Source organism: Tasmannia lanceolata, unplaced genomic scaffold, assembly GCF_043159265.1.
Source record: "Tasmannia lanceolata isolate RefF3 unplaced genomic scaffold, GAP_Taslan_0.1 ptg000012l, whole genome shotgun sequence".
NCBI classification, from domain to species: Eukaryota; Viridiplantae; Streptophyta; class Magnoliopsida; order Canellales; family Winteraceae; genus Tasmannia; species Tasmannia lanceolata.
The window spans coordinates 17,084,208-17,108,870 of NW_027518689.1; the positions used below are offsets into that span (position 1 = coordinate 17,084,208).

General features: G+C 38.9%; 1 protein-coding gene across 1 annotated transcript; it reads right to left on the minus strand.

Annotated features, from left to right (window-relative positions):
• Positions 1 to 24,663, minus strand: LOC143887661 (protein tesmin/TSO1-like CXC 2). Its single transcript, XM_077391777.1, has 12 exons — positions 24,461 to 24,663; positions 22,720 to 22,880; positions 21,914 to 22,628; positions 16,917 to 17,404; positions 16,720 to 16,794; positions 15,952 to 16,132; positions 15,780 to 15,875; positions 15,629 to 15,695; positions 14,764 to 14,929; positions 14,269 to 14,677; positions 13,488 to 13,574; positions 1 to 304 (listed from the first exon to the last, which is right to left on the minus strand). Exons 1-10 carry the CDS (start codon positions 24,509 to 24,511, stop codon positions 14,299 to 14,301), a joined length of 2,379 nt encoding a protein of 792 aa, XP_077247892.1. The 5' UTR covers positions 24,512 to 24,663; the 3' UTR covers positions 1 to 304; positions 13,488 to 13,574; positions 14,269 to 14,298.

Below are 24,663 nucleotides of genomic sequence, written 5' to 3' on the forward strand. Positions count from 1 at the left end.
TAGCGGAAGCGATAATTGAAACTTAATAAATTAAAACCCTTCCATAAACATCATTCCCAACAACTTAAATAATAATCATTTCTCAAATTAATAAACCACTATCCTAAATAATCAAATCAAACCATAACAATTTAAATCCAAATAACTAAAGTCTTAAAATCAAATGAATAAAAAGAACTAAAGTCCACTAAAGACGACTCTCGGTAATGACATCATGTCACACCGAACTTCCGACACTGAACTCTTCCCATCCCTCATTGGTTTCATCAAATGTTTTCATTGGCGAAGGCTCCTTCCTCGACACCTACATTCCACGTAGGGTAGGTGGGTTAGAAGCAAATATCGAAAAGGCTCAAAGACTAAATCTAAACAATTATCATGATATTTATCAATCAAATCTCTCCACAAAGAAATAATAGTTTGATAAATCACAATTTTGAAATAATTGAAACAATTTAAAATAATTATGAATGCAATGCATGACAAAATTAATCTCCTTTTTCCCCAATGATCATGCGGCAATCCCCATCGATTTTCTTCTCATATACAGCGTTGCTTTTAGCCTGGCAAGTGATCATTGACCATCAAGGACCCTCCGTTCCCTAATGGAACGTGATCCACTTTAGAATTTCTATCGGTTCACCACAAGGGTTCCTCCTAATGCATCGCCTACTAGTTGTCGTACGCTCTCGGACTAGTCGGCTTTTGGCTTTTCGCCCAAGGTTGGATCCAAGGGTTCTCCTTAGTCCTCCCTCCCATCTTCCCAATCCTAAGTATGATAAAACTCTTTCGATAACCATACTTGTCTTCTTCTTTTTAACTTAAATCTTTTCTTTTTACGAATCTCCTAAATGAAATCTGCTCATAATAATTTACGATTCAACTTATAACAGAGTTATTAACAAAATTTTCATTTAAAACAAGTCTTTCTTAAATCATGCAATAATTTTATAACAACAATTATCACAGTAACAATTCACGATAAATTCAAGAAAATTAGGATAGCCTTAGAAATTGAGTCAGCCCAATACTTGCCTTATTGTCTAAAATGGAGAAATCTGAAGTAGTCTTTAATAAGAATAGGAAAGAAACAGCCCTGGAATCATAGAATCTTACGCACTAAGTTTTCTATTCACTGAAACTTTAAGTCTCATCCAAGATGAGGTACACACCCTAAATACACAGTCCTTTTACCCTAAAAGTCTCATTTTCCATAGCTATATAGTATTTATGTTTTATCCTTATAAAAATCTATAGAACTTAATTTTTAACTTAAGTGCTAATTTCCTAAAGGATGTAATTTAGAAAATTCAATCTTTAACTTAATAGGAACCTCTTCACAAAAAAATAATTAGTATGCTTCCTCTTTTACATATACAAAAGTGTCTTTCCATAAGATCCTTAGTTATCTATAACTAACACACACGTAAAGGGTTGTTTTTATAAAAACAGTTAACAAAGTGTATTAAACGCGTACAAATAGTGCTGATTGTGACTAAAATAACACCCTAAAACATGTAGATTATATATATACATCATCCCTCCTTTGAAAAACGATATTTACACTTTACAAAACAATTTAATAAAAAAGATTACTTAAAATCAGTCCTTAAAATCAATGATACTTGTTGATTTTCTTAGGAATTAGCTCCTTAAAAGTTTAAAAATATCATATATATGATATATACCACACATACAGCAATATCTATAACTTATACAACACATAAGAAAAGAAATCAACCCAAAACAGCCCCTATTCACACTGTTTATCTGCTGATTTTTGAGAAAATATACACTTTAAAACCTTTATAATACACTAACTTATCCAAATCTCTCTGACTAACAAGATACATACACTATACATCAAATATATAGTAATTTCTTTGAAAAAAAGCAGTTATTATATGCTGATTTTTTAATAAAAACCTTGGAAATCATTGAAGAAAACACATACATAGATTTTTGTCACCCAAAACTAATTTCCCAACTTTAAACAAGATTATTACACCCAAAAACCCTAAAAAGAAACATCAAATTTCCTTTCTTGATCCAAAAAAAAAACCCTCACTTATTCGAATGAAAAATAAAGATTAATTTCTTCGGGCACTTACTTGATGCTAAAAGTCAAATCGAATTGAAGTCCCCAACTTTTCTTCTCCTCTTCCCTCTCTTTCTTTATCTTTCTTTCCTTCTTTCTCTCTATTTCTCTATTGGCCGTACTCTCTCTCTCTCCCAAACGTATGAAATTTTGGGAAGAGAGAGGGGCGTCCAATAATATATAGTGTGTGGTTGTGGTTTCCAAAATTCGGTGGAAACTCCTCTAAATCAATTCCCTATTTAATTATAATTCTATTCTCTTACTTTGTTTCTAATTGTATGATCCAATTGGGAATAGAGAGTTTATAAAACTCTATTGTATTAGGTTTGAAAGGGGCCCACACATAATTTAAGAAAATATGGGAAAGCCAAAACATGCGCACTTCCAATCTTGGGAAGTGTGCACGCCCAAAAATTTTGTGGAGATTTGAAAAATCTCCAATTTTTTAGAATCTTCCTAAATTTTCTCCCGTTTTCTTTCTTTTTTTATAGAATTAAATAGTTCCTAATTTTACTTCATGTATATCTTTAATATATATCTATATACTTTATATATATAGAGAGAGAATAGAGTTCCTAAGGTGTCACCTCATATAGCTTATATGAGGTGGCGCTCACAAAACATAAAGGGCCCACATTTTTGGGGTGATCCAAACCACTCATTTGAAAGGCCCTTAGATGGATATGGTGCCTACAAAAAATCAGGTCCATAGGATCATCCTAACCCTTTCATTTATGGAGGTTAAAAATGGGTAGATTTATGGAGGTTTATACCCATCCATTTCAACCTCCACAAATGGTAGGGTTAGGATGATCCTATGAAGTTGATTTTTTGGGCACACCCTATCTATGTGAGGGTGTATCAAATGAATGCTTTGGATCATCCAAATAAAGTGGGCCCCTTATGTTTTGTGAGCGCCACCTCATATAAGCTATATGAGGTGACACCTTAGGAACTCTATTCTCATATATATATATATATATATATATATATATATATATATATATATATATATATATAATTATGCATATATATGGCTGATTTGAGGGCCCACAATAAACGCCCAAAAGGGAAAAGTATTAATTTGCCGTACCCACTCCAAATTGGAGTGGGTGGCAATATTTTACGGGAAGGGATATGGCCAAAAAAAATTTGAAATTTGGGAGTCGGTTGAATTTTGGAAGATATGGGAACATGCCTATATTTTAGGGAGTTGGGATATACGCCACGAGTTTTAGTGGTTGAGAATACAAAGAGTAATTTCTCCATTCAACTTTACAAGTGCCAAAAATACCCGTAAGCCAATACTTAACGTAATTTACTAACTAGGGTAATTTAGTCTCGCCTACTTTATTAAAATTAGGGTGCAATTAACAAAATTTTAAACTACTAAACCCAATTAAAGTATCGGTTGTTACAAGAACTGACATATGTGTCCCCCTGTACCATAAATAAGGCACTTTACCCCATTAGCCAAAGTAACCAATGTAGAAGAAGAATTGGGCTTAAAGGGGCTAAGTAGGCTACTGCTACCAGTCATTTGATGAGAGGCTTCAGAGTCAATGAGCCAAGAAGAGCATCCTCCTGACTCCACTTGTCATAGGAGGATTCCTTAGGGTTTGGCGGATCCGATGTAATAAAACTCAACTTGCCTTGCCCACGGAGATAAAGCTGAACAGATCGACTCCATGCAGGATAATTTGATCCATCAAGTTTGATGGACGTCATAGAGGTTACAGGAACGAATCGGAGACTGTAGACAACGTGGAAGGCACAGCCATTTCGAATAACCACAGTGGATTGCAATGTCACGGATCTTTGAGTATGTGGCAATAGCACTGACAAACAACAATGGCTGTCAAGTACCACTCACACAACGATACTCAACCAACCAAGAATCACATCAACCAGACAACAATTACAAGACACATCAAATCACTACCAATACCAACCACAATAATCCAAATAGGATCACATAGATCCACCAGCACAAACATCAACCAATTATAGTCATTACTACACAAATAACAACCATCAGTGCATGTTGATTATCAACAATCACTACCACCCACAAACCACAAAAGAAAATACCATCAATCGACACTAAATCAACCACAGAAATCACCAACAACTGAGCTCCATCAAATAACAAGGAAAACAACAAGAAGTAGTATCCACCGAGGCTATTTCACAATCGAACATACAGCTCCAGGATATAAAGAAGCCCTAACACCATGAGCAAACATTATTATCATAAAAAGAACACTAAACAACTGCCTGGAACCAACTACAAGATGAAAAACATCCACAAAGAGTTGTTTAGAACATGAATGGTAAGAGATGGAATCGTGGTAACAGAAGTTCAGGGGCCGTGGCAATCGTAGGGACAGCAAAGGATGATTGCGGCAAGGTCTGTAGGACCAAAGTGGTGTTAGGGCTTGAATTATGGGGCTGCGGTAATGGTAGGGACAGCAAGGGATGGTTGCGGCAAGGTCTGTAGGAAGAAAGTGATGTTAGGGTTTGAATTATAGGGTTGCGGCAAGGGTTGCGGCGAGGGTAGATACAATAAGGGAGGGGTGCAGCAATGATTGTTGGTACAAACAGGTTCGGGTAGGGATTAGGGTTAGGGGGTTGCGGCAACTGCTAGGATTAGGGTTAGGTTGGATTGGGATCTGTAGATTTAGGGTTCGTACATATAGGGTTAGTATTAGGTACCTTCAATCTCTATCTCCAATGTTGACGCTCTGATAGTCTGATACCATGTTACAACTTATGACTACATTGGATATGAAGATATGAGAGAGGAGAAGAGAGTTTGGGAGAAGGAATGAATGAGAGAGATATCCCCTCACACACCCTATGTATATATATATATATGTGTGTGTGTGTGTGTGTGTGTGTAAACAAAGAAAATGACATAACTGCCCCTAGAAGTGTGCGCACATACACAACTTTATTCAACAGTTGTCAATCCATGACTCAACTCGTGACTCGATTTCTTAATTTTATGACGCGTGACTCGACTCTACTCGTGACTCGTAAGAGTTTTTTACAATAACAAAAATTTAGTTGAACAAAATAGTCATATATCAAAAGATTAAGCATGTAAAAAAAGTAATCCAATGATAGTAGATAAAGCACTAAGCCAAAAATATAAATAACTATATGCTTGTAAATTGCATGCACAAAAATAATTAAATTCTCGTTGGAACTTAATCATGGGTGAAAACCCTTCCCTGCTTTAGATTAGTATCCGCCCATGTATGGTTGGAAGGAGATTTGTGGTGGCTCAAACCAAGAAACTAAGATTGTCCAAGACTGGGACCCTCCCGCACATGGGTTTTTGAATCTAAACTTTGATGGGTCTAGCATGGGGAACCCTGGTCCTACTGGAATTCGGGGAGTCTTGAGGGATGAATTTGGAGCTATGAAATGGGCTTTTGCGGGTCCCATTGGAGTCGCAGACGCTGATGAAGCTGAAGTGCGTGCTATCTACTAAGGAATAAAATATCTTGAGAATGAAGATTTGAACAAGGTAGTGGTAGGAGACTCGCTCAATGTGATAAGGTGGCTTAGTGGCTCTCATTCCTTTCCTTGGAGATTTGCTTCGTTCTTCGATGCCAACAATACAAACAATTTAGTTTTAGTTTTTGTTGTTTCTTAGAAATAACTTAAAGGAATCTAATTGTTCTTCTCTTTTCCTTAGGCGGAATTGATTTTTGTCAGGGTTTCTATAGTATTATCGACGTTTCGACCGAAACTTTGCTTTTTTATTTGAAAAGTTCCATGTTTCGGAAAAAATCTAGGAATTTCAGGCAAAATCTTATATTTTTTTCAAAACCTAGGGATTTCGTTTCCGTAGCAGCCAAAATTGAAATATTTTGGCCAAAACGAAATCTTTCGAACTTCCGGTCGAAATTAAAACCATGGGGAAACCCCTTAGTACAATGTTGCCAGTAATAAGTGAAATGAAAAGAAAATGATCGTTATACCGCTGCAATTATGACAAGAACATTAATAATAAATGTTCTTTAACAAAAAAAAAGACCCTTATATGCTTCGGTAAAAAGCTAGCTTCTTTCACTTTTTGAAGTTCAATACTTATATATTTGCATGCTTATTTAAAGAGTTGCATATTACTTTTGTTTTATAGCATCATTTTTTCATAATTATGAATTGTTTGTTTAGTTAATTATATTTCATTTTGGGAAATTTTATCAGCACTACAGTATTTTGATGATCGCACTCCTCACTTTATTAAAAGTACAGCATGGCCCGCACCATAGGATGATCCAAACCGTCCATTAGATTTAGATGGGCCACAGCCTAAATAGGTTGTGCCCCAAAAATCATTTCCATAGGTTGATCCTAACCCTCCGATCTGTAGAGGGACTAAATGTTAGAGGGTTGATCCTAACCCTCTATAGATCGGAGGGTTAAGATCAACCTATGAAAATAATTTTTTGGGCATAACCTATTTAGGCTTTGGCCCATCTAATGGACGGTTTGGATCATCCTATGGTGTGGACCATACCGTACTTTTAATAAAGTGAGGAGTGCAATCATCAAAATACAGTAGTGCTGATAACATTTTCCTTCATTTTTATGCATTATTGATTTTTCTTTCGGGTTTCATTTTTATTTACTAATTATTTTCTTTCATCAAATTTATCCCTTGGTTTATTATGCAACTGCCTCGAGAGGGGGGGGGGGGGGGGGGGGGGGGGGGGGGTTGACCACCTTGAATGGGGCAGTAACAGAAGAGATGTTTGTATTGTTCCCGGTTATAGTTATCATATTGTACTAAAACTAGTGATCTAGATCGATACTAAGCCCACAAGAATGCCAGCAATTACATAGGTCATCTCACCCATGGAACAAGGTGGCATGTCTTTCCCTTGCAAAGTACCACTTCTGTGTCTCAAGGTTGAAGGGGGATTATGCCATATTCTTTAAGACGCCCAAAAAAGTCAAGTTATACAACGGGACAGAAGGTAAACAAAAATGGTACCACCATTAGCATCCATGAATTGCAACTAGCCATCAAATTCCTCCAAGCTCACCTTGACAAATGGAGTTGGAGGTAGTTCCAGTAATTCTCTATTAGTTAGGTTATTTTGGAAAAATAAATCAAACTTCAATAATTTTGTAATGTTCAAAGTCCCCTAGACTATTGAAACAAAAAGAACTTCATTATCCATAAACTTTGATTCACCAGTTCCACTTGGTGTTTATAACCTCAAACTTGAACAAGAACTCAGACGAGTTAGAAAGGACTTGACATACGTGAGTCAATGATTGATGTGGTCAATCTTTTATTAAGTTGAGAGTCAAAGGAGTTTTTATTGAGCTTGTAGGGAAAAATTCTGTTAGAAGGTGTATTACATAGCCTAAGAGCATAGTAGTCATTTGTCTTTTCTCTTTATATAAATACCAAGGTAAGGGCGAGTGAACTCACTTCTTCCTCTTCTCTTCATTCTCTTCTTTCACTCTAACATGGTATCAGAGCCCTAGGGGTTTTGTGCCCTAGGGACCATTGGAGAAGCCCCTCTTCTCCCTTCTCCTTCTTCTTCTTTCCATCCTCCCGCCACCCTCCTTGCTCCCCGCCCCCAACCCCCTCTCTCACCCTCTCGCCCCCACTCTCCTGCCCTCACCTCCCTCACCCTCTCCGCCCCGCCCACACCACTACCACCCCCCCCCCCCCCCCCCCCGGTGACACCCTCCCACCCCTTTTCCCCTCCATTCCTTTCCCCTCTAGCCTCCCACTCTAAGTTTCTACCCCTCTTTCTCTCTATGGTCTAAATTTCCTCCAATCTCTTTTTCTTCTTCGTCCGTGGCTCCGACCTTTCATCTTCTCCGTTTATGCTCTAGCGCTTCTATTATGTCTTCTTTTTCTCCTTTCGTTTGTCAGAGTCGCGCCACATTCTCTAGCCACTCCTAGTGGTCTCTTTATGCCTACGAGGCATTCTCCTTTCTCTTCTCTCTTTCTTTGACGTCGTGTGTTGTGTCTCTTTCACCTTCGCTTCTTATATGGACCCTCCTACTATAGAAAATCCCTCTCTCGGGCAACACCCATCGACGGGTGTCCCTCTCACACACACGGCCTCTTCTTCTTCTACCCCTATTTCCTCTTCATCGGGTGATGCCTCCTTCCTCTCGATGACCATGATCAAGCTTGATGGTTCCAATTACATGAATTGGAAAGTGGCGGTCGAAGTTTATCTCATTGCCAAAAGGAAGGTCTACATCATACGTCCCTCCTGCGGCTTCGGATCTCACCTATGAGCAGTGGGAAACGGATGATGCTCATATCCGTAGTTTACTCTGGCAGAGTATGATCCCACAGATTTCAGGGACTATGATGCAACTTCCGACTGCAAAGAGGATTTGAGATCATACTGCGATTATGTTTTCAAGCGTGGGCAACCTCTCCCGTATTTGTGCCACATATTCTGAGTGGATCCATCTTCGGCGTGGTGACACCCCTCTTTCTACATACTATAGTCAGTTCGTCTCTCACTGTCAACAACTCGACATTTTCATGCCTTTGACGACAGACTTGGCCGTCGTCGCTCTGCAGCGGGATCAGCTCCGAGTTGTTCAGTTTCTCGAGACCTTGGGCCCTGAGTTTATGTCTTTTCGCTAGCAGATTTATGGCTCTGGTACGATGCCTTCCCTCGAGGAGGTCTATCAGCGGGCTCAGCAGTGTCTAGGTGGAGCCTCTCTTACTCCTGTTGTTTTTTATGGTCCTGCTACAGCATCGTATGCCGTAGGCGATCGGTCTGTCCGTGGTGGTTGGACGTTTCGCTAAGGCCGTGGCCGTGACTCTAGCCGTGGCGGACGTACCATGGGTACGGATTTCTTTGGTGGCAGGGGATCTAGTGGCCGATCTCGTCCATATTGTACACATTGCCGGCGCCTCGCCACCATGATGAGACCTGTTATGTGCTACATCCTGAGCGTCGTCCCTTTCAGCCGTCTCATTTTGGGCGATCAGCGCACCTTTCTACTCTGGACGACTCTGACCCAAGAGCATCTTCCTCCAGATCCAGCCCGGCTGTACCATCTTTCACTCAGGCCGACTATGATGAGCTCCAGCGCTTACACTTGGCCGCCCATCCTCCCAGAGTTGGCTTTGCACAGCCAGGTAGCACTCCTACCTCTCTTCTCAGTAGCTCGAGCTCCTGAATCATTGATTCGGGAGCCTCGAACCATGTGATAGGTACTTTATCATCACTCAGTTCTTTTCACCCTCTTTCATCTCAGTCTATGACCCTCGCTGATGGCCGTACTACTACCATTTCTGGTACTGGGAGTACCTCTCCCTATCCTGGTCTTACCCTCTCCACTGTGCTTTTGTGGTCCCGAGTCTTCCTTTAACTTACTTTCAGTCAATCAGCTCACTAAATATCTTAACAGCTATGTCTCATTTTATCCATCTTACTGCTTATTTTAGGATCTTGAGACTGGGAGGACAATTGGTAGAGGACGTGAGGTCGATGGGCTGTATCGTCTGGATGGAGGTCCCCCCTCCCCGTACCATTTTACACCGACGCCTACCAGTGGCACTGCCGCCTTGGACATCCACGCTTTAAGCGCTTACGGTGCACCTCTATAGTTTCTGTTCCTATTCAGTCCTTTCAGTGCAAGGCCTGCGAACTTGAAAACACCACCGTGTGTCGTTTCCTCCTAGGCTTGTTAGTCGTGCCTCGCACCCTTTTTGCTTTAGTGCACTCTGATGTATGGGGTCCCATGTGAACTCCTACTTTTGGATATTGATATTTTGTTGTTTTCATTGATGACTATTCTCACATGACTTGGCTGTATTTGCTTAAAGATCGATCTGAGGTTTTCTTTGTTTTTTGTACTTTTCAATCTGAGGCTACCAACCAGTTTGATTGTACCCTAAAATGCTTGCGCACAGATAATGCTAGAGAGTATTTCTCCACCACCCATGGGTTTCAGGATTTTCTTTCCAATCGAGGTATTCTCCACCAATCTTCCTGTGCTCACACCTCTCAGCAGAATAGTGTGGCTGAAAGGAAGATGCGATCGCTACTCGATGAGGCTCGCTCTCTTCTTATTCAGATGCGTGTTACCAAGAGCTATTGGGGTGATGCAATTCTCACTGCATGCCACCTTGCCAACCGGCTTCCGTCCTCGGTTCTCAGTGGCTCTTTCCCCTTTACTGTGTTATACCCTGATCGTGATCCCTTTCCTATCACCCCTAGGGTCTTTGAGTGTGTGTGCTTTGTTCACCACCTTGGTTCTGGCTTTGATAAGTTGGACCCTCGAGCTGAACAGTGCGTCTTTCTTGGGTACTCCCGTACCCAGAAAGGTTATCGTTGTTACAGTCCTCGCCTACGTCGGTCCTTTGTGTCTGCCGATGTCACATTCTTCGAGTCCAAGTCCTACTTTGTCTCATCTCATGAGACCTCTTCCCCTATTCATGAATCGCACGTTTCTCTTCCTCTTCCAGCCCTTCCGGCTCCTCCCCCCTCTCCTCCTGCATCGGTTCCTGAGATTAGTTCTATCTGTGATCCCTCCTCTTCGCTACAGGCTCCTGAGGCTATTGAGGCTCCTCCGCCTGCTCCTACACAGACATATCATCGCTGACCGAGGTCTGCAACTCATCCTCCTCCACCCGCGCCATCGTCCTTGCAGCCGGTGATCACACCCCCCACATCTCCCCCCTAATCCTACTTCAGATTCTCCATTGCTTCTCGCACTCGTTCTCACAGTACTACTCACCCTATTTCCTCTGTTATTTCATATGATTCTCTAACCCTGATGTTTCGGAGTTTTGTTTCCACTTTGTCCTCTGTTTTTTTGCCACAGTCTTTACCAGCTGCACTTGATCATCCGGGATGGCATGTGACCATAGATCTTGAGGTGGAGGCCCTACAGGCCAATCAGACATGGGAGTTAGTTCCTCTTCCTCCTGGGGCTCGACCAATTGTTTGCCGCTGGGTTTATGCTGTCAAACACTTACCTGACGATACTATTGGGCGCCTTAAGGCGCAGTTGGTGGATATACTCGGACCTTTAGTGTTGATTATTTAGAGAATTTTTTGCCGGTCGCCAAGATTCCGTCTGTTCGCGTTCTTCTATCTCTTGCAGTTACACATGCATGGCCTTTGCAACAGTTAGATGTCAAGAATGCCTTTTTACATGGTGAGCGGTGTATATGGAGCAACCTCCTGGGTATGTTGCTCAGGGGGAGATGTCCTCTTCAGTATGTCGGTTGCGGAGGTCTATATACAGCCTCAAGCAGTCCCCTAGAGCCTAGTTTGGATGATTCAGTGATGATATCATGCGATATGGCATGAAGCAATGTGCAGTTGATCACCCCATCTTCAGTTCTCATTCCACTACTGGTGGTGTGCTATTGATAGTATATGTAGATGACATCATCATTACAGGCAGTGATTCAGAGGGGATACGCAGGCTGAAAACCTTCTTGAGAAAGAGTTTTCAACCAAAGATTTGGGTCGCCTCAAATACTTTCTTGGCATTGAGGTTGCATATTCTACTAGAGATCTCTCCCTCTCAGAGAGGAAATATGTACTAGATCTACTGGAGGAGACAGGTCACCTTGGAGTGAAACCTGCGGCTGCTCCATGGACCCAAATGGGAAACTCCTTCTAGAAGAAGGGGATTTATTAGATGACCCCGGCAGATACAGGAGGCTGGTAGGTAAGCACATATCTCTTACAGTCACTCGTCCAGATATATCATTTGATGTTGGCATAGTCAACCAACATATGAGCTCACCCCGTACTTCTCACTAGGCAGCAGTGATTCAGATTCTTCGCTACTTGAAAGGAGCACCAGGGAAAGGCCTCTAATTCAAGAAGCATGGTCATACCAGGGTAGAAGGCTTCTGTGATGCAGACTGGGTAGGATCTCTAGCAGATAGGAGATCCACCACTGGATATTGCACCTTTGTTGGCGGCAATCTAGTGTCGTGGAAAAGTAAGAAGCAGGACATAGTCTCCAAGTCGAGTGCTGAATCAGAGTATCGTGCTATATCTCGTACCAGTGGGGAGCTTATTTGGTTACGTTCTCTCCTTTCAGAGATTGGTTTCTCTTCATCTGCTCCAGCTCAGCTTTATTGTCACAATAAAGCTGCTATTCATATAGCTACCAATCCTGTCTTTCATGAGAGAACCAAGCATATATAGGTTGATTGCCACTTTATTCTCCAAAGGATACAAAGAGGCGAGATTCATGTTTCTTTCACGAGATCTGCTGATCAGTTAGCAGATGTGTTCACAAAGCCCTTAAGCTATACAAAATTGAGTGACATATGTAACAAGCTTGGAATGTACAATATATACATTCCAGCTTGAGGGGGAGTGTTAGAAGGTGTATTACATAGCCTAAGGGCATAGTAGTCATTTGTATGTTCTCTTTATATAAATACCAAAGTAAGGGGGAGTGAACTCACTTCTTCCTCTTCTCTTCATTCTCTTCTTTCACTCTAACAAACTCAAACACAAATGAGAACACGTCCAAGGTAAAGAAAGAGTCGACTTGGGCAAGTCGATGATTAACTCAGGTAGTTTTAAACGGTTATTCTACAATTGAATTCCACAATGAAAATCTCAAATCAATAAGGACTATATGTTGAAATTCATAAACCCAATATTTTGAGCAAAAAACTAAATCATGTTGTCCATAGATTGGTAGCAAAAAGTAATATTTGGAAAATTGACGAATAAAAATAGAATTCTCAAAATCTATGTAAGAAAAATTCCACATTTCTGATAGAATTTGTGAACATTTATCCACAAGTGTTTTAGATTTTTGAGTGAATATAAATAATTTTCTATCGTGTTTTAGATTTAATTCCCGCAATGGCAGTAGCCTCGTGCACTGGGCCGCCTTTATTAAAAAAATTCTATCGTGTTTGATTAGCACAACAACAACATTTTAAACCCCTTTCTTCACCACCAATTTTTGCCATTCTATTTTTCTATTACCTTTTTTTAACCTTTTTTTTTTTTGAGTTAGAAAGGTTTTATATCCGTCAGTGTGGCTTGGCATTTTATCCGTTATATGATTTTCTAACAGTGCTCAAAATCACCTGCATTTGCCTATATTGGCAGAAACGAAGTGATTTAAGCAATTGTGTGTTGATGAGAAACATAAACTCATAAAAAAAAAACCTCATGGTGAATACAAAAAGGGCATTACTCTAGCAGTGATGGTGCACAAGGATAAAAACGAGCTATCATGATTGAAAATCATAAGAGAATATAGAGCTTGAGTTTGAGCTCCATATGATAAATTTGGATATTGTAATGCACCAGTCCTAAGCCACAAGTATGTAAAATTATAGCAATGCATTATCAAGATTATATTCAAATATTCTAATCATGCTTACCTACACAAGTTGCGAACCATAGATATATTGAAGTCGTAGCCAATGCCCACAGGAAATGTTTGTGCCCAAGCAAGTTCTTTCTGCAATCTGGATTTCACCAAGTGGTCAAAAATATGTATTTACCAGGTAACATAATTTTCATTTTTGACTCGTGCAAACTTAAGTCTACCCTAATCATTGTACATTTCAGTATTAGAGTTTCAATACCCAAAACCGATGAATTAAGTCAAAGAACAAGCCTTAGACCTAAAAAAGATATGAGTGAAAACATGGATCAGGAAACGTCAAGAAGCAACCCACGAAAAGAACTGGCAACCAAACAAACAACCATGCTAAAATTAATAAATGAGCACGCAAACAGTGAGATTTACCAAAGTCGTAAAACACAATTCAATTGTATGCTTGCTATATGAAGAAAAAAACCAACAGTAATGCAGGGGCCATTTTGTCATTTTCCATGTCAAAGCCACAATAGCGTTCACCTTCGGTGTGCAGAGGTATTTTCTTTTTTCATTCCGGCATGATGATTAAGAGATTAACACGCCGGGCAAATACGTTATCTAGCAATGACCCTATTCAAAAGGAACTTGAGATCCACAAGAATAATGTCTGCACTTCATTGAATAACATAATGTAAAAATAAAGGGGAAAAAAAGAAAGTGACATACTAAGAATAAACAAACACCCCTATATTATTTTACAGAGAGGTACGTGGCAGAATACAATATAATTATCACAGTATCAGAGACACTCATACTACCGATACCATTTAGCAACATACCTCTGCCAACAGTGAGCAGATGAAAGAACTTCATTGGAACTTTACTGGAAAATCACTTGTCCCAGGGTGAGATGTGAGAGATGGAAATGAAGGGATGGACTGCAATATCAATTTCCGGCTACTCCTCCGTCCAGGAGACGATCCCAATTCATTATGAGGAGGTGACACCCTTTTCCGGTTGGGAGAGACTGTCTTCACTCCATGGACAGGTGAGCAGTCACTTCTTAGAATATCAGGAGTTTCTTCTTCATTAATGTCCTGGAAATTCTTCTCAAACTTTGGTTGTTGGTGCAGAAAATCAGACGTTCTTAGTGGCTGGAAGGTCTTCAAAAATGGAGATGAACCAACAAAAGGTAAGGACGATCGTGGTGGCTTCCCGCTAGAGAATGATGGCAGTTTGATCGATGATCTGAATATAATAACTATACAGTGAATCAGAAAATAGAACAAGTGAAAAGATATATAATTCAAGAAACAAATAGCAGAGTACAAAACCTGCAAATCTGAAAAGGTGTTATGGGCAAAACGCCTTCCGGATATTGCTGTTCATCCTTTTGAGCTTCAATAATTTGAAGAGTGTTTTTATTCAGCCCATCCTTCTCACAAGCTTCTGATTCTTCCTCCTCTGGTTCAGCTTCATCTATCCCTATTGAAAGAGTTCCTGTCAGAGAGAGAGAGAGAGAGAGAGAGAGAGAGAGAGAGAGAGATGTTAGCACTTATATTGATGGCAGCCGTCTACCTAATCGCTATGTCACAAATATCATTCTCAGGAATTTCTCAGCAACGGAAAATCTCGGGATATATTAAAAAAAAATTATTTGTTCTGGGTTTAAAATGGAAAAAAGCGATAAAATTTAAACTATTTAAAAAATATAAAATTTAGGAAAAAATATAAATAAAAATATCGGGATAATATCATGATATTAGCACGATAGTTTATGATAATCGCTATATTTTTAAAATCTTACGATTATTTACCGTGATATTTTGAAAATATCGGACATATTTGTGACATAGCCTAATCGTCCATGGCAGGCAATCAAGAAGTAACTATCCTCAGTCGTAATGGCATTTGCTGCATCAAAATTTGCCCTTCAAAGTTTGAGAAGGGTAGAGATTTAAAACAAAAGGTTAGCAAGGCTGACATCAACCATGTAAACCATTTTGTTTTTTGAACGAACAACCATTGCAACGGAGGTTCGATCACCTCAATAATCAAAACTTGAAAACCAAAAACAAGAACCAAATTTCAAAGATCAATTTGAAATGCCCAATTTCTAAGAATGCTGTGAATTGCATCAAGGTCATAGAGGAGCATTTTTTTCAATCATAAAAGCATTGAACCACCAAATAAACTCACCATCTTTCCTACCAAATGCATTCTTACACCCTTCACATCTGCAATTACTGGAGCATCCGACGCCACCCTTTAAAAAGAAGCCACAACATCTGAATCAAATGATGTCCAACAATTAAAAAAATAGCATAATGAATGAGCAAGGAAGTAAAACCTGATAGCATTCACAGTATTTCTTGAGGCAACTCGATTTCTTGCAGTTGCATCCTCTTTTATGCCGGGCTGAAGCAGGCGTTTTGTTACCTTCTTCCTGCACAGGGCACCTGATCACTTAATCCCATCTCAAGATTGTCTTGCAAAAGCAAAGATGAGCCTTATTTTCCTACCCCAAGGTCTGGAACAGACACAAAGCTTCTAATGACTTTGGGAGCAAATGCGAGAGGGTTTCGTGATTCTATCTGCTTGCGAGTTGCTAAAACAGTGTCTTCATGTACAGGCTTGTTAAAGCATTCTTGGCATGAGCAAGGCTCGACACAGTAGACTCCAGCAGCAAAACATTCGCAATAACTAAAATGTTAAAGAGCAGAATTCAGAAACGGGAACGAAACAAAAATTGAGAGAACTCTAAAGCTACACATTCAAAGCATAATGAAAATCAGTATGGGCACAATCCACAGAACTTGCTATTGTATTTCTCAAGAGAAAGCACAGAAACTAGTAAATAGTATGAAAATGAATGCAAAAATAATTTTAAAATGACAGAAAAACATGCTTTTTTAATGCTCTTATTACAAACACTTGTCCTCCAAACAGACATTATAAACCAGGATAGAGATGAGTAACCATAAAATTCTTGCATAAATAATCAAATTTCCAAATTACTCTGTTCTCTGCTACAAAAGTATAGAAGAAGATGGAGGGAGGAGGGAGAGAAGAAATATTAACCACTGTATAAAACAAAGAAATTCCTTTAGAGATATAGTAGTAATGCTAAAGCGCCAAAAGTTTAATAAAAACCCAGAACACCCTTTTTCAAGAAAGAATAAAAAGTCAGTGTTCAAGGTGTATTGTCAGACCAAATTTTCAACTCAAATCAAAACATGTCCTGAAAATTAGCAAGGTCAGCAGGCATAAACTTTAATGGAGAAACTTACAGCTTCAAGCATTTCGACTTCTTACAGTTACAGCGCTTGCAAGCATCACTTTCTCCACCATTTTCAAACCTTCGCCTGTTAATCATGAGACCACCAATGATAATGTGAAAAAGAAAGAAAGAAAGCCAGAAAAGGAATCTATCAGAAAAGCCTTCAAATAGTATATCCAACAGAGAAAGCTAGTAAATTATGCATGCCTTTTTTTCTTGGGGCTACTCTGATTAAAATCTTCACCAACTCCGAATGCAGGTGCATGGGAAGCATTTTGCATCACATGAAGTTCATTGCTACAAGGTACTAGACCTCTTTCAATAGAGTTCAAAGCTAGGGATTCAATCAAAGGTTTCTTCCCAGGAGTTACAGAATGAAGTGAGCCAACAGACTTGGGCATTGTTATTAATCGTCTCCCAGAAACCGAAATTTCCTGCTTGACCATTCTAAAGTCCTTTGAAGTGGTTGCAAGAGTATTCAAGTGCAAACCAATACCAGGCAACAAACATGGCGATGAAACAATTCCAGGCTTAGGCAGTATAAATTGTCCATCATCAGAAGCAAATTTTCCATCAAACTGTGTTGAGTTTGCAGAAGTGCTTTTTGAGTCATCCTCCAATCTCTTAGTATGAGTTCCTGCTACTTCAAAAACTAGACAGCGCCTCCGCAGGCCACGCTGCTGCTGAATGTCAACCTTTGTACAAACAGATAAAACAACTTTATATACATTTTTTTTCTTTTGAAATTGTATGAACAACTTTATCTACAATAAAACAAGGGAAATGCTAACAGCACAACCCCTTTTTTGATATTTTCGCTAACCCATCTTTAGGGTTTAAAAAGCTGTCAAAACTCAAAAGGTTGTTACATTTCCCAGAAAGCTCTCACGAGCCAATTAAAGAAGAAAAGGCAGCTGGATTTGTGCAAATATCAAAATAAGGTTGTGCTGAACTGCTGATAACATTTCTCTTAAACAATTCAAGAAATTAATTTCTGCACTGACAAAGGCAAAAACAACTTAAAACAAAATATATAATAAAGTTATATCAATTAAACATCAATCAATATAAAAGGACCACAATAGGAACTAGCTTAGTTGTCAACTCTGTTTCAGTGCTGTTCTTTCTCCTCCATTCGAATGTTATGATGTTCCGCCAATTCCGGTGTTTGGTTCCAGAAAAGACAATAGAATATTTGAATTTTTTTAATTTGGTTCCAGAAAAGACAATAGTTGCCGACTCTGTTTCAGTGTTGTTCTTTCTCCTCTATAGGAATTAGCGCAATGACAAGGGTGAGCCACTATATTAAATCTCACAGGCATTGTCACTGAAATAAGCACATGGACTAACATTCTCTGAGTGGTTCCTCCACTAGTATTTTGGAGTTAATTCGGAGCCACTATAGAAAATCTCACAGGCATTGACTCTGAAATAAGCACATGGGCCAACATTCTTAGAGTGATTCCTCACCAAGTATTTTAGAGTTAATTGCTTTTATATATGTCTTCCTATTAATGTCCATTACGTGGATAATATAAGAAGTTAAGAACAGATAATTATGCACTTGCATCATAACAAACGGACATACATATACAATTGGGTAGATCAGCCACAGGGGTATCAAACTTTCCCAAAGATTGAGAAAGTTTTCAATGACAACGAAGTAATAAGTACGGCATAAAGTCATAAACATCGGAAATATAATCTATATGAATGGGAGAATGCCCATAAAAGTACATAGTATAGAACGAGTCATAGAAGACAACTTGCCCTTCATAAGCTCCACTGGGCATGACAAATGGAAAACAGTCTGAAATAAATGAAATCTGAAATTCACAAGATAAAATACAGTGTTTGAGGGAGCAAACCTACTTTGGGCCACAAGAGGTAGTTCAAAAAATTTCAGGAGCCTAAGGGTACATTGTTCAAAGTATGAGGAAACAAAAATTGCTATCAATTAAGTTGGGCAACAAAAAGTATGATCAAACAAGGGTTGCAATCAACAAAGTTGGGCAAAGAACGTAAAAACAAATAGCCAATACAGAGTAAAAAAATTAAGTAAATACAAATATGGGTTTAAGATGGAATAAATATGTGACATGTCATTGGACAAACTTTATATAAACTTATAATGGACAGCTGAGTAAAGAGTCATCTGACATCAAATGTTTTATCAATAAACGTGTGTGTCTTTTCTAGGGTGAGAAACACCTGGATTTCCTGAACATTATCTTGCTAGATCGGACAGATCAACGACCAAGAGTTTCAAATCCGTTACCGGCATGCACGTCCCATCATATCAACAATCAGGCAATCCAGATCATAGATCAAGCCCAAACTATGGCAAAGGAATACCATGCTGTAGAAAAACCGAGAAATACCTTCTCAAATAAGGATCAAACACGATGCGCAGCAAAAAGCATCATGAAACAAAGCAAAGAACACAATCACACATGAAACACACGATTTACATGGTTCGGCAGTGTGCCTACATCCACAGGGGAAGAGTTTCCACTATTTCGGTCTAGGGTTACAAACTCTCTTCTTCTTGGCCGAGAAAATACAAAGAAAAACCTCATCCTAAAACCCTAACATGTGGCTTATATACCAATGCCAATACATGGAGAAATTTACCAAAATACCCTTTAGTGAAAATTCGAAAATTAAATTTTCCTTCAGTGCCCTGAAAACCCAGCAAGGCAGCACTGCCCGCAAGTCCACCCACGTGTCCATCGCGCACACTAATCTGTTGGGGTCCTGCACAATGCCAGAATGCAAGACATCTACACAACACATCCGAAGTCCGATCATCCCGACTCGTCAGAAGATCAAAACAATGTCCAGATCTACGGTCTTCGTCGATTTCATCACCATGAAGAGAAAGAAAAGCCTTAGTTTCATTTTCATCTAATTGGAGTTTAGTCAAGTTGGTCATCCAAAAGGGAGGAAGTTTCTAGGACTTAAAGAGTTTTAAGAAGTGTCGGCCAAAAATTCTCCTTTCCCATGTGCCTACTTTGTAGGGGGAGAGAAACCTTACGAAGTCTTGGACGTGTGAAGGTTGGAGAAAGTTCAAGAAAGTTTTTAGGAGGTCCTTAGGGTTGACGAAAAGAAAGAACTTTTAGGAAGTTTTTTGTGAGAAGTTTTAGCCACACAAGGCCTCATGCCTAAAATTTCAATTTGTTTCTTTTTGTTCTAGTCGAACTAGGTGTTCTTCTTTAAGGGGGAGTCTACTACTCCAAGCTCTATATAAATCCACGATTGTAATGCAAATCGCAGACGATTTATATAATAAAGAAGAAAGTTTAAGTTTCAATTAATTTTCAATTCCTGTTATTGAAAGTAAATCTCAGAACTTTGCATGAGTTCTGTTCATAGTTGCCAGAGTAGGAAGTGAATGAAAGAAGCGATACAGGAAAAGAAAGTGGGAAGCGAGGTGTTTAGAAAAGAAAAAAATGTGGGAAGCAAAAAGCTCTAAAGAAATCAGCAACTTAAATTCAGTATTACCATACTTTTAAATTTCCCTGAAATTTTCATGAACGATCGAAATGTTTCCGTTTCCATCCACACTGAAACGAAATCTCAATGAATTCCTTCAATGTCATTATTTCCATCGAAATTCCACAGAAATTCCCATATTTTGATTGAAATGGTTAGAACGACAAAAAGGGAAACATGTTATGATTTGCATTTCATTCATTTCATTTATGTAGGGGATGATATTTGGTAGGCAACATTATTGAACTACACAACAAAGTAACCATATCTTATGCATGAGATGTCAGATCAACATGGGACCAACACATGTCATTTTGTGCTCAATGTGATTAAGCCATTATAGATAGCTTTCTAGCTAATGTGATGGTTTCTAAGTATGAATTTGCGCTTATTCTAGCATTTCTCAAAGTTTCGTCTGAAAATTTCATCATTTGCATATGTTTCCATATGTTTTAGTGATTTTATAAGATTTCCACCGAAACTGAAATATTTTTGTTTCCGTGCTGACTGAAACTGAAACCAAAATTTAAAACCTTGGTTACTACATCCCATTGCCGCGACACAAGTCTTATTTCATTTCCTCATTGCGAGTTTTCAGAAAGATGAAGTAACGAGAGCCACAAATCCTTTGAGAAATATGAACATACCCAAAATAACAATGGAATAATACACATAATAGTACACAACTGAACTAGTCATAGAAGTGCATGCCCTGCCTATTGCAGCACACATATAGCTACAAGCATCAGTAACAAAAGGAAAAATAGGCGAAATATGAGTAATAAATGCCATTAGAGCTGCAGTCAGATTGTCTATAGAAGACAATGACATTCGGATGAACCATCTTAGAGGGCTTTGTTGTTTTATTATGAAAACATTAGATTGAAATGTTGTGGGTTGTAAAGTTAGAGAGCTACCATATGGCTGAGCAAAGAAGCCAACTATGACATTACAATGTTCAAAGTTAGCTATTAAGACTCAAAGATGTCAGAAAGATCAGACGTGCTATTAAGACTCGAAGTTAGCTATTAAGACTCGAAGACAATGACATTCGGATGAACCATCTTAGAGGGATTTGTTGTTTTATTATGAAAACATTAGATTGAAATGTTGTGGGTTGTAAAGTTAGAGAGCTACCATATGGCTGAGCAAAGAAGCCAACTATGACATTACAATGTTCAAAGTTAGCTATTAAGACTCGAAGATGTCAGAAAGATCAGACGTGCTAGTTAAAAGTGGAGGAATGAAGCTTGTTAAGTTCCATTAAAAAAAAGGGCATGAAGTAGATCCTCAAATAGGATATAGGGGACAATAAATGGATGTAGAGAAGTAGCAGGTCTGATACAGAATCAGAGGATTTCCTTCCACGCATTATAGAACAAAGTGAGATTTTTTTTATATATGTTAACACGGCTAGACACGTAAAGTGCAGAAGTTTCCACTCTAAACTTTCTGAGAGTAGCAAGACAAAGGACACTATTTTTTTAAATGGCGCACGGACACTGATTTTAAAAGATTATAAATCAAGCTTTGAAAAGTACTGGGCAGCAGTAACAAAGTGAATATACATTATATGTAGTTAAGCTTTGAAGGTATAACAGGACCAGTGAAAAATAGCCACTATGCAGTTAACCTGATCATGAATTCTAAATTAAGAGCAACTTACATAGCCAGATAAGAGTTACAAACAAAATAAAAATCAATTTTACCTCACAGCCAATTTGCACGCAATCTCCAGTATTCCCATCCATTTCCATGCTCAGATCACCAATCTCCTGGTTGTGCACAAGAGCATTTGGAATTAGGTTCGGGCCGTTATCTATTCCATTCTGCTCCCCAACTTCTTCAGTGTGAATTTCCAGTTGCACGGCTTGCGGGTTGCAAGAACAAAGGGATTGAAGGGGTTCTGTTTTCTGTGAATCATCATTTTTGACTTGTAGGGGCTTTGAAACAATAGGAACAAAAGAATTAGTATCAGGCTCCTCAAATTTCTTATCATTGCCCCTACAGGCCTCTGATTCAGGGGATGCATTGAAAATTAAAAGATCAGAAGCATTAGAAATTAGATTATCCCAGTCACATCCTGGCCCTTCTTCCTTAGTTTGCTCAAGCTGACATAGGCCCGGCACTTCTACTCCAGTTTCAAATAAATGGTTTGTTTCTTGTGGGCCCTCTTGAACAAATCGAACAAGGGATGCCGGTGTGCCAACCATTTCCATCTCGAGGTCCGTCTTAATAGCATAGGAAGGAGTAGCATTATTGCTGGGACTAAGAGAATCATATTGCAAGGGCAGCTTGATAGCTAGCTTTGCATGCTCATTAGGTGGCTCATCAGAAGCACCCTTAGAAACACCCTTAGAAATGTTGGCTTCATTCCCATCATCAAAAGAGACCTCATCTTTTGATGAGCCCGCAAAGTGATTCCTGAAAACAAAAAGGAATAAACCAAGTAACTTTCAATTGATAAAACCAAGATGCGGCAGTGTTGCGAGATATATCATGAAGCCACGATTACCTCTTTAGAAATCTAGATTCTCTCTGGGAATTGAAGTGTGGTGAAGTAAACACGGATGGAATGGATGCAAAACTGAGTGACTGGAATGTCTGTGTAATATGCAGAGACTTGACTGGCTTAATAGGAGACAGGTTATTGATGTAATTAAAGACTGGAGAATCCTGCATATGAAAAGAAATTTCTAAGAGACAAATCTTCAAAATTCAAGAAAAAGGAGCAATCTTCATTATATTATATTACACACACACACATATGGGATTTGCTAGGGACCATCGCAGAAGGCATTTAGCGGACGGGCTGTTGCATGAGAGAGCAGACACAGGATGAATCAAATAAAATAAAAATCATATAAAATAAAATAAAAATCATGTCTTAAAATTTCCAGAAAAAATAAAGCAGTGCCTACAGAACACACAGGAACAGAGAAGAGGAAAATCAGAAAAACAGAACCAGGCTGATGCAGAAATCATCAAAATTTCCTTCAAGCTGCAGAAAAAAAAAATTCTCATACTTCTGTCCTACGCCACACGAAAGTCCATCCAATACCTAACCCAGATCAAGTTTTGGCACCATAAAAGAAACGGAGGGATTGCAACATCTGTGCCAAAATTGAGTCGTGAAATGCAATGAAGATGAAAAAATGCCACATAAATCAGCTCAATGACTGCAAAAAGATTAAAATGGGTTGAGATAGCAAAAAAAAATACGATGAAAAAAAAAAACCACATCTCAACCATAAAATCGGGAAAACATCTGAGCTCTCCAAAAGACATGCAAGGAACCTCAAAGATCTCACTGTAAAAATAAAAAAATACAAAAAAAAGAATGAAATTTTTCAAAGAGCTGGACGAAAATCCAGAAAAAAAGAGTCAAAATGCAGGATCCTAATCAAAAGACACAAAACCAGCAGAAATCCTTTCCGATCACACAAAAACCTCTAGTAACAAAAATAGGTGATACCGAAATACATAGAAAGGAGAATCATAAGAAGAGAACACTAAAACACGGATCTTCAGAAAAAAAAATCACCGGAAAACATGGAGAAAAACCTTCAAGACACCAAATCCACGAAATGCATCGCCTTATAGCAAAAGCAAACAACAAAATCACTCGAACTGAAGGCACTAGAACCCTAACCACACAAAAAATTGAAGCAAATTACAAACACCAAAGGCTTAAAAAAACCATAGAACCACCTTGAGTAGAGAAATTAAAGCCCTAACTAAAAAAGAATAGCTAGAGTCTACAGCCTCATATAGTCAAAACCAACTAAAATCCAAAAATAAATCATTTTCAGAGATCAGGAACCCTAATCGCAGAGAATCACTTCTTACAAACTGCAATCCACGCCCCACTCCACTCCAAAAAAAATAAAAAAATCAATTGACAGCATTAAACAGATCCTAGCCACTGACATCAAACCCTAAGTGAAGGCACTGTAACCCTAACAACACGAAAATCACAGCAAATTACAAACACCAAAGGCTTAAAAACCCGCAGAAAAACATCAAAACCAACTAAAATACAAAAATAAATCAACTCTAGAGATCAGGAACCCTAATCCCACCCTAAAATCAATCAAAACCTCAATTAAAAGTATAGCATTAAAACTGATCCTGATAAAGAAGGTTATTTTAGCCGCAGAAATTAAAACCCTAACCGAACAAACTAAAATTCCCAGCCAAAAGTATCATATCAAATAGTACAAAAACCAGATCAACTGGCCAAGCATCAAGGCCACCTCAAATTTAGCAATAGGAGTCCCGATCTGGTTTTTCTCCGGTGTATCCATGTTGAGAGAAGAACAAAAACCCCTTCCACATCATTCCCTCTTCCTTCTTTCTCTCTCGATTTTTTTTCTGGGCTTATATTCAAGTAGAGTTCAAAGGCGGGAAGACGATTCTCTGGGCCCACCGTGCGTAAAAGATCAAGACTAATAACGAG

What these genes read in the sequence shown, in the direction of transcription:
- LOC143887661 (XM_077391777.1), bottom strand. Translation starts at nt 24,511, where the DNA reads ATGGATACACCGGAGAAAAACCAGATCGGGACTCCTATTGCTAAATTT. An exon ending in GAATCTAGATTTCTAAAGAG is followed by an intron (nt 22,629 to 22,719) that starts GTAATCGTGGCT and finishes TTTTGTTTTCAG; the next exon opens with GAATCACTTTGCGGGCTCAT. An exon ending in TGTCTGTTCCAGACCTTGGG is followed by an intron (nt 15,876 to 15,951) that starts GTAGGAAAATAA and finishes TGCCCTGTGCAG; the next exon opens with GAAGAAGGTAACAAAACGCC.